The 10,000-nt window shown below is 33.1% G+C and overlaps 1 protein-coding gene across 2 annotated transcripts in view; it reads right to left on the bottom strand.

Annotated features, from left to right (window-relative positions):
- Positions 1 to 10,000, bottom strand: part of LOC144960124 (uncharacterized) — a gene marked incomplete in the record, with an annotated part of 388,686 nt that overhangs the window by 18,877 nt on the left and 359,809 nt on the right. For both annotated transcript variants that reach the window (XM_078893101.1, XM_078893102.1), the window contains 3 exon segments: positions 6,525 to 6,712; positions 8,560 to 8,662; positions 9,464 to 9,544. In XM_078893101.1, the coding sequence (XP_078749227.1) occupies positions 6,525 to 6,712; positions 8,560 to 8,662; positions 9,464 to 9,544 (372 nt within the window).

The raw sequence follows: 10,000 nt of genomic DNA, 5'->3' as shown, positions 1-10,000 counted from the left end.
CGGTCAATTTTAATGTTAGAACAATTTTACAAACGTGATAATATTCTAATTTCTCTGAAGGTTAGATAGATAATTTAAAACTTAGAGATAAAGATACAGTGAATAAACGTGACTCATATATAAGGGAACAACACACACACAAAAAAAAAAAACAACGTTTTGGCCCTTGGCCCTCGTCAGGAGACAAACAACAAAACACACCAAAAAAAAATAAGATTACAAAAAATCACATTATGTCCACATTTGACAAATTGTGATTTTTTTTGCAACCTTAATTTTTTTGTGTTTTGTTGTTTGTCTCCTGACGAAAGCCAAGGGCTGAAACGCTGTTTGTTTTGTGTTGTTTCCTTATATCTGAGTCGCATTTAATCACTTTGTCTCTCTCCCTATCTAATTGGCTCATTTAGGCAACTCTTGCTTTTGGTTTTACGAATTCAAAACTTATGTGATTTGTGTAACATGATTATTGTCAGGAGACTCAATAATACATCCTGCCAACTTGAAAATTAAAAAAAATTCGTAATTTTTAGGAGATAAAATTTATAGTCGCAACAGCTGACTTTAAAAAATTAACTATTTATCATCACAATAACTAAATAGCACTCCATTTTTTTTAAATTATGTAGTCTGGCATAACATTTCATATTTTAAAAGTTAAAATGACTAGGAGACGCTCATGAAGTTCTGGAATTTTACGAAATTTTCGTTATCGTAGCGAGGTCTGCTATTTTCTATTTTTTCAATAGGCAAGATTGACAACTTGGATTCTAGGGATTTTTTCAAATATGCGATTTTGACGTCAACAAGAGATCGGGTCTTCAAAATCTTCAAAGACCGATGTTCGACCTCACTACGTGCCCACTCTTTAATCTTCAGGGTCGTAGATATTTGGAACTCTCTCCACGCCACTTTAAGAACTGCAAGAACTGTCAACGTTTTTAAGAGCTGTGTTGATAGAGAATAAGTTCGCCTTAAAGTTTGAATTCGATGAGTAATTTTATGTTTGTTTTATAATTGATGTCCTGTATTGTATGCCTTACTATGCATATCAGTTTTTTATCACTATAGAGAGAGAGAGAGAGAGAGAGAGAGAGAGAGAGAGAGAGAGAGAGAGAGAGAGAGAGAGAGAGAGAGAGAGAGAGAGAGAGAGAGAGAGAGAGAGAGAGAGAGAGAGAGAGAGAGAGAGGGCGAAAATAAGTAGGAGTGAAATATCTGTTCAATGTTACAGTTATCATTTAACGTTATAACAAGTGTAACTAAATCACAAATTGCCATATTTATGGACAATAACGATCTATTATTATTATTGTTATTATATTACTATTATTATTATTATCATTATTATTATTATTATTATTATTATTATTATTATTATTATTATTATTATTATTATTATTATTATTATTATTATAATAGGGTACCAAAGGCCACTCTAGTGACCTAATTTAGCTCTTATTAGATTAGTGAATTGTATATGAACTAAACCATTGTCACCATATTTTTGGGCAAGACATCCAAGCTAAAGTGTCTCAATATTTCCCCGACATAATACCACATTCCCAGGCGGTGTGTCACCGTCACATATAAATAATTTTCATACAGCACAGGCGTGCACAATTCTCAAAACATCAAAATATAAACCTGTCCTCACTTCATAAACTACGATGTATATGCAACAACCAATTGACACAACCTCATAATATATGGACCGAGTAACCACAAAAGATAAAAACACAACAATAAAAATCAAACACACCAAAAGCTTATGACAACACAGTGAACTTTATGATATTGATCTTACAGACTACACATTACACATTAAAAGATGATTTGATATGGAAAATGAACATTTAGCAGTTAGCTGACAGCCTGCTACACCGTTTCTTTTCAAACTTAACTTTTACAACTAACATCAAATTAATGGCAATGGTACAGAGTTGAAAACTGATCTTAAAATTACCCATTAATACTCTTCTTACCAGCCATTTTCAGGATTTTCCCCAAAACTTCACACCCAACTAACACAAAAATATATTTCTTATCACTCAAACGCAATAACACTAAGTTCTTGCGATACATAATTTCTTTAGCAAAACATATCCTACAACACATTGTTCATTTTCTTTAAATTTTATGATGTACAAGAGAAAATTGAATAAGAAAAATGTTGGTTGTATCGTAACGAATAGTTAGGAGAGGTTTAAAGAAAACTAAAATTTGAAAAAGTAAATTATACTGATTGAGTTTTGAAAACTTAAACTCATGCTGAACTCGGCAATTTTTAAAACTATTTATATATATATATTTTTTCATCTCAAAGAGTAGAAAATATGAATCTGGTGAGTCTTCCTTAAAATTCCACCTTCGTTCATGAAGATTTTGACATGAACAATAGCATTAAGGTGAAAATTCCGCTCTGTAAATAAATCTAAAGTGGGTGCAGTTGTAACTTCCCGCGGTAAATTGTTCCAATCTGTGAATGGTTCTGGGGTAAAATGATAATTTTTTTCTGAGGTCTTTGGTGTTTGTCAGGGGAATTGAGTTATCAGTCTATCACTCTTTAAAAACATATAAAAATTCAACTGCATTGCATAAAAAACAATGTTGGTTTTACAAGAACATGGAGTCATTAACAAAACATTCATTGATTCACGAATTTAACAATTTGACATTAAGTAAGATTATCCTTGTGGTCATAATATCATTACGTGCCAAAATCTATTTTTAGAAAAACCGGATGTGGGCCAGAGATTTTTTTAAAAATCATTAAACTGCTATATTTTTTTTAAAACAAAGGATAATAGGGATGCCTCGCAATGTTTTCGTTATCATGCTATTTCACATCTCCAAATATTTTTTTCTATTTAGCTATAGTAAAATTCGGGTTTTTCCCCCAAGCCAAAATAGTTATAATAAATCTTTTCTTCACACCAAATACAACATGTAAAGACCTTTTGTAACAGCCTAATATCAAGATTACAAAATATGCTTGTAGTCTAAAAAGGAATACATGTGATACTGAGAGAGAAAGAGAGAGAGAGAGAGAGAGAGAGAGAGAGAGAGAGAGAGAGAGAGAGAGAGAGAGAGAGAGAGAGAGAGAGAGAGAGAGAGAGAGAGAGAGAGAGAGAGAGAGAGAAAGAAAGAGAGAGAGAGAGAGAGAGAGAGAAAGAAGAGAGAGAGAGAGAGAGAGAGAGAGAGAGAGAGAGAGAGAGAGAGAGAGAGAGAGAGAATGATTTCAAATAATTTTTGTTAAGAATGTCCTTAATAAAATATCTGCAAATAAATGGCAAAATCTGCGCAATGCCCATAGCTGAAATCTATTATTTGTAAACACCATATTTCAAAATATGCGATTCTATTTATTCAATTATATATTGATAATTTTTCCCTCAAATTTCCCACAGTCAGTAGTCATGACAATGCAGAGTTGCCTATTTCTACGAAAATTTCGGAGAACTACGAATTTTCAGGTCCCTCTTAATTGACAGTTACAAAGTTTTGTTGCCAGAGCTTGTATATGAATGAGTTTAAAGCGTTCATTTCATGTAGCAATTCAATTTCAATGGATTGATCTTATTGTTATGCGTCGAGAGCCTTATTGTATAGAGGAGTGGGCGCAATATAAATACATTTCATCATTATTATTATTATTATTATTATTATTATTATTATTATTATTATTATTATTATTATTATTATTATTATTATTATTATTATTATTATTATTATTATTATTATTATTATTATTATCATTATTATTATTATTATTATTATCATTATTATTATTATTATTATTATTATTATTATTATTATTATTATTATTATTATTATTATTATTATTATTATATTTATTATTATTATTATTATTATTATTATTATTATTATTATTATTATTATCATTATCATTATTATTATTATCATTATCATTATTATTATTATTATTATTATTATTATTATTAATATTATCATCATTACCATTTCAAAACACAAATTGGTAATTTTTAAAGGAACGTACTTACAATGTCTACCGTGTTATCATCCGTGAAAACTACGAATTTATTTTTCCATTTCAAGTTGGTAGGTCTAAAAATATGACCAGTACTTATATCATACCAAACCATCTCTCTATAAACCAAATCTGTGACTGACCATGTGTACTATCTGGTGTATGCCGAAATAGACCCGATGAAGAGAATTAAGTTCAAATCCAAACAAAAAAAATATCTAAAAAAATAAAAATCGAGTTTTTTGGGGGATTAAAAAAAAAATTTCCTGTTTTTTTTTGTTTGTTTGTTTTGTTTTTTTCTGTTTGATAAAGAAATTAAAGTGTTAACTCATAAAATGAATATTTGATTGAATCCAACTCCAACATAATACCAGATAGAGAAAGTAAGTCACATATTTATTTGAGACAAAACACATCTATGACACCATCTCCGCTTAGGGGTAATCGGTTAGTACGTAGGGTTAAAAAAAGATTCCCCGAGAAAATTAACCCTTAAAGCCATAGTAAAAAAAATTATTATGAATATAAAGTTAATTAATTTTTAAAAATGTTTTTATCAAGTCTTATCGTTGACTTGAAATTTCCATTTGAAAAAAAAAAAGTAAAAAAAAAAAAAAAGTAAGTAAGTCAGAAGGATGTCGAATTGGATCACAAATATTAAACTTTCTTTATGTTAACATTGTTTTTAATCAATAAGTAAAAACCGTCCATCTAATACCGTTAAGGGGAGTTGGGAGACAAAATTAAATGATGTAAAACATAGAGAAAGTCGTCAGTCGTACCGGATGACGATGATGATGCGTTACCGTTTCCTGAGGTGGTGGACACTGCGAGGGCTAGCGTAGCGTAAAAAATAACCAAAACATCAGTGTAAAAAAAAAAAACAAAAAACAAACAAACAAACAAAAATTGGCTGATGGGAAAAAATAATGTATGGGACTTATTCTTAAGATCATCTACCTCAAGCATGAAACATTTTTAAAAGTTTGTATTTCATGGGGGAGGGGGAGGGGAGGGGGGAGGGGGGAACAGCATATATCAAGAAAAAATGATATGCCTAAATGCCTAAGGCTGTAAACTGAGTGAATTCATTTTCCTTTCAGGTTCGATTTGCTCTCAGTTTGACATTTCGTCTCAGTCTGTCTCTTGTTCTATCATAATAAAGTGAGTGACCCCCCTCGTTTTCTGTTGCCCAACGGAACAGGAACTGCCCGCAAATGTTGTATCTCGGAATTAAAATTTCTTTCAGTTTTCTACCAGCAAACTGAAACAACATACATGTTTTTGTTTTTTGTTTGTTTTGTTTTGTTTTGTTTTTAGAACACCTTTGGATGATTAGTTCTCATTAAATAAACGAATGAATAGTAAAATAAACGTTTTAGGTAACACGTAGTCTTGTTTGTTTGTATGTTTCATGTGTTTGTTTTGAGTAAGGTAGAGACACGTACAATGTCTATAACACACTGGTTATTCACGAACTGGAACCGAATGGAGACGAAAATGAATGCACTCAGTTTGCAACCAAATTGGAATTTCGAAAATTTGTATTAATAAGTCACACAAAAAAAAGGATAGAATAAAATATGTGTGGAACCATCTAGAAATGACTTGAGAAGATGAACAGAAAGTTGTTGATGGTCTATGTGGAAAAGTTATCAATATTCATAATTCTTAGGGATTTGATATAGAAAAATAGTTTTTAAAAATAGTAAAATTCAATAATTCACAAAGCTACCAAAATATTTTGGTAGAATTTGGTTGGTAATTATTTTTTTTTCATCCTCAAGGACCATTTACAGACCTACCTAAAGCAGAAAATATTCAAAAATCGGAAAAATATTGAAATTAGAAAGAAAAAATCATTTTAGCAAAAATGCATTCGATATTTCAACTTTTCAAACATGAATACACACTTTTTAAAATTGTTGAGTAGGAATTTAATATGGTGTGGTCTGATACTTGCTTTCGGATCGGAAGAATTGGGTTCGAGCCTCGCTTGGAGCATAGTTGAGGCCTTGGAAAAGGCAATTTACTCACATTCTCTCACCGTACTCAGGTGTAAAATGAGTACCTGGCCGTTAACAGAGTCGTCTCTGTCCGAAAAAATAATTGTAATATCGCCGAACAGCCATCATGTCCCGTCCTAAATGTTAAATGTTGCTGTTGGTCAGGGACCCCTTGTACAGCCCTTTGAGCACATCTAGTGGATATTGCGCTATACAAAAGATCAATTTTTTTTTTTTTGTTTGGTTAATATGATGTGGTTCAAACAGTCACATAACTGTTTCTGGGTTTGTTTGTATTTTTAAATCATATTTTCACAGATTTTCGTCTGAAAATTTTGGGTTAAAAATTTTAATCTAAAAGTGAAAAAATATAAAATAAATCCAAATTTGGCAAAAAATCTGTATCACGTGGCACAGTTCTCTTTCCATTTAACCGGGAAACCAGTAATCAAGGAAATATTTCCAGTTATACAAAAATAACAAAAAACAAACAAACAAAAAAAACAACTCACCATCTTCCAGGTTGACGATGACAAAATTGCTCCTGGGACTGTAGGCCAGAACAGCATAGGATTGGACCGAGATGGTGTATCTGCCATATTCCATATCCTCTAGAACAACAGAATTGGTCTTGCCTCCTCTGATGACAGTGGGATGAAGACGCCAGCTCCCCGTACCAACTTTGTACCGTATACGATACCTGGAATGGATTTTAAGATTTTAAGTTATTAAAAAAAAACAAATAAATAAATAAAATTCCCTTTATTCATCCCATAGGGGAAATCTGTCTCTAGGGTTTATTCCAAGGGAAGACTGGAATAACCCAGCCATCAGCCGCAGTGCAGCGCTGGAAATTAAGCTAGGCCGAGGTGACTTGCTCACGGCCACACAACGCTGAAGGTAATCGAACTTGGTACCTTTCAGGTATGAAGCGAAGACCGTACCGCTGAGCCACGCTAGAAAGAATTCATTAAAAAGTTTTTAAAGGCAAACAAAGAAAATTGAGCATTTTTATCATGCGCAATATCAACTTGATGAGTTCAAAGCATTTTACAGGGGAGTGGGAAGGGAGATGGGGGTGGCTAACCAACAGCAACACCTAGCATGTAGGACGAGTGAGACATGAAGCCCGCTTGGTGATAGTACAATTTGTTTTTCCGACAGAGACATTGTCTTAATAGCAGAGTACATATTTTACACTTGAGTATGGTGAGAAAATGTGAGGAAAGAACATTTTCAAAGGACTCAACGATATGTCACTAAGATCTGGACTCAAACCCTTGACCTTCAAGTCTGAAGGGAAGGGTCGTAATACAAGATGCACAAAGAAATAGAACATCAGAACTACATCAGGGACGCCTCTTGCCAAAAACAATAAGGCCTGAATTAAAAAAAAAATAAATTCGTGTAAAGACCATATGAAAATGTTTTGCTCAAAGCTAAGTGTGGCTATGTGGTCTTGAGGTATGACACTCGCTTTCAGATTGGAAAATCCTGAGTTCGAGCCTCACTCGGCGCGTAGTTGAGTCCTTGGAATAGGCTCTTTACTCGCATTCTCTCACCGTACTCAGATGTAAAATGAGTACCAGGGTGTTGACAGCCTTGTTTTGTCCAAAAAAAAAAGAAAAAAGAATGTAATATCACCTACACGTTAAGTGCTGCTGTTGGCTTGGGATCCCTTGTAAAGCGCTTTGAGACTTCAAGTGGATATCGCATTATATAAAATAAAAACTTTCATTTAAAGCTTCTCATCATCAAAATGTATAACCGTCACCCTTAAATCATAAAAGAGGATTAATTTCCTTCCAGCTTCCCCTTAACTGTTGTCTTTTAACAACTCATATGTTCGTCTTTTTAAAAAAATCAATTAACCCTCTCCTTACTACTTACAGAAAAATCGTCACATTTATTACGACGCGAAATACATTTTTCTTATACAGATTTATTTTGTACATCACAAACTTTGAAGAATGATCTCTGTTTAATTAATAAGAAAATAATGTTGTTTTGTGGAGATTGTTTGAATTATAAAAATCAATGTTTCTGCTGGGTATGCCTGCCATTTTTTTTGGAAAATACTGAAAATGATCAGTAAGGAGAGAGTTAAACAACCCCTCCCAAAAAACAAAAAAAAACAAAACAAAACAAACAAACAAACAAACAAACCCTAATAATTCATATTCAAGTCTCTTGCACACACAAAAAAAACCCCAAAAAAACAAAACTGATAGCCGAAGGATTTAAAAAAGCCAGTTTTTCAGCCTTTAGCCAGATGAACGTCATCCCTGGTTAAATGTACAGACTGGATTGATCAACTTATGGGAAAATGGCAACAACACAACTATCCCAAAAAAAAAAAAAAAAAGCAAAAAAAAAAAAAACAAACGCTAAAATAATCTTGCATAAAAAACCCCCCCAAAAATACCCAAAAGAACAACAAAACTGATAGCCGGAGGATTTAAAAAAGCCAGTTTTTCAGGCTTTAGCCAGAAGAATGGCATCCCTGGTTAAGTGTACGGACTGTCCAAGCTGGATAGATGGACTTACGAGAAAATGGCAACAGGAGAGATTTCTGGCACCATCCAAGACAGCGTTATGTCTCGGTCCTTGATGGAGGCTGTCAAGTTGGAGGGCGGGGCTGGTCGAGGGCCTGGTAAAAATAAAACAAGAAGAAATCAATGATGATCATTTCTGCAAGTGCAAGGCAAATTTTACACACTTTTACTTCTGTAGTCTGACGTTTCACAACATTTATTATATATAATTATAAAATAATGTAATATAAGAATGTATATAGCGCCTAGTTCCAATCAAATTGCTCACCAGTGCTATACATGAACATATAATATCTAGTATATATATATACCACTCCAGATAATTGCAACTGAGTTAATCGCAATATTCGGTTAATCGCTAAATTTACCAAGAAACAGAATTAATTCTATATAAAAGTCACTGGTTCTTTGCAACAAACTTCAGTAAATCGCAACGAATTTTCAAACTCAAAAAGTGGAAAATTCAAGAAAGCAATAAAACAAAATCTCATGATCAAATGGGTGTAATCATGGCAGGTTGAAGAATCGAGAGAGGGTGGGATTTAACGCTACAGTAGTGTGTCACCACCCTATAGAGACAAAAGAAATCGGGGCTTTGCAGTATGGGTTTGTGATGTCATTTGTGATAGGAGGCTCGGCGCATAGTTGAGTCCTTGGAAAAGGCTCTTTATTTACATTCTCTCACCGTACTCAGGTGTAAAATGAGTACCTGGCTGTTAACAGCGTTGTCTTTGTCCGAAAAAATTATATCATCGCCTAACAGGCATCTTGTCCTGTCCTAAATGTTTAATGTTGCTGTTGGTCGGGACCCCCTTGTAAAGCGCTTTGAGCACATTTAGTGGATATTGCGCTATATAAAAGCTCTTTTTTTTTTTCATTAGAAATGGGTGTCCTACCGATATTTTCCTTGACCTCGGGATAAAAGGTCACTCCATTAGCATCTGTCGGGAGGGCAGTCACCAAGTCTCTCTCAAATCCTGCCAAACAAACAAACAAAAAACAAAACATTAGCATCAATTTAAAACACAATGAAGTCTGAAGAAATTTATATGTATATATATGTGACTCACTGCCTCTATCGGGTGCTACCATGGTGAACCAAAAAATGATGAAAAAGAAGTCTATAATAAGGAAATAAATTGAGGGTATTTATAGTTTGGTTTTATTGATGCAAAACGACGGGCACTTACTTACAACCTGACAAACCAATTTATTATAAGCTCATTGTCGTAATGGAAATCTCAAAATTGACGCAAACTATTGTCTATTAACTCTCTCCCTACCAGCCTTTTTCAGAATTTTACCCGAAACTTCATACTCACCCAACATAAAAATACTTTTTTTTTTCAAACAGATAAGTAACAAGTATAATATTCTATATTTTGCTCAGAAAAATGAACTCTGCAACGCAGTGTCGAGTTTTTATGGTTATA

This window comes from Berghia stephanieae, chromosome 14 (assembly GCF_034508935.2).
Source record: "Berghia stephanieae isolate SIO BIC M18660-M18661 chromosome 14, UCSD_Bste_1.3, whole genome shotgun sequence".
In the NCBI taxonomy this organism is placed as follows: domain Eukaryota; kingdom Metazoa; phylum Mollusca; class Gastropoda; order Nudibranchia; family Aeolidiidae; genus Berghia; species Berghia stephanieae.
The sequence above is the reverse complement of the archived record's forward strand: the minus strand, read 5'-3'. Positions and strand labels throughout refer to the sequence as shown.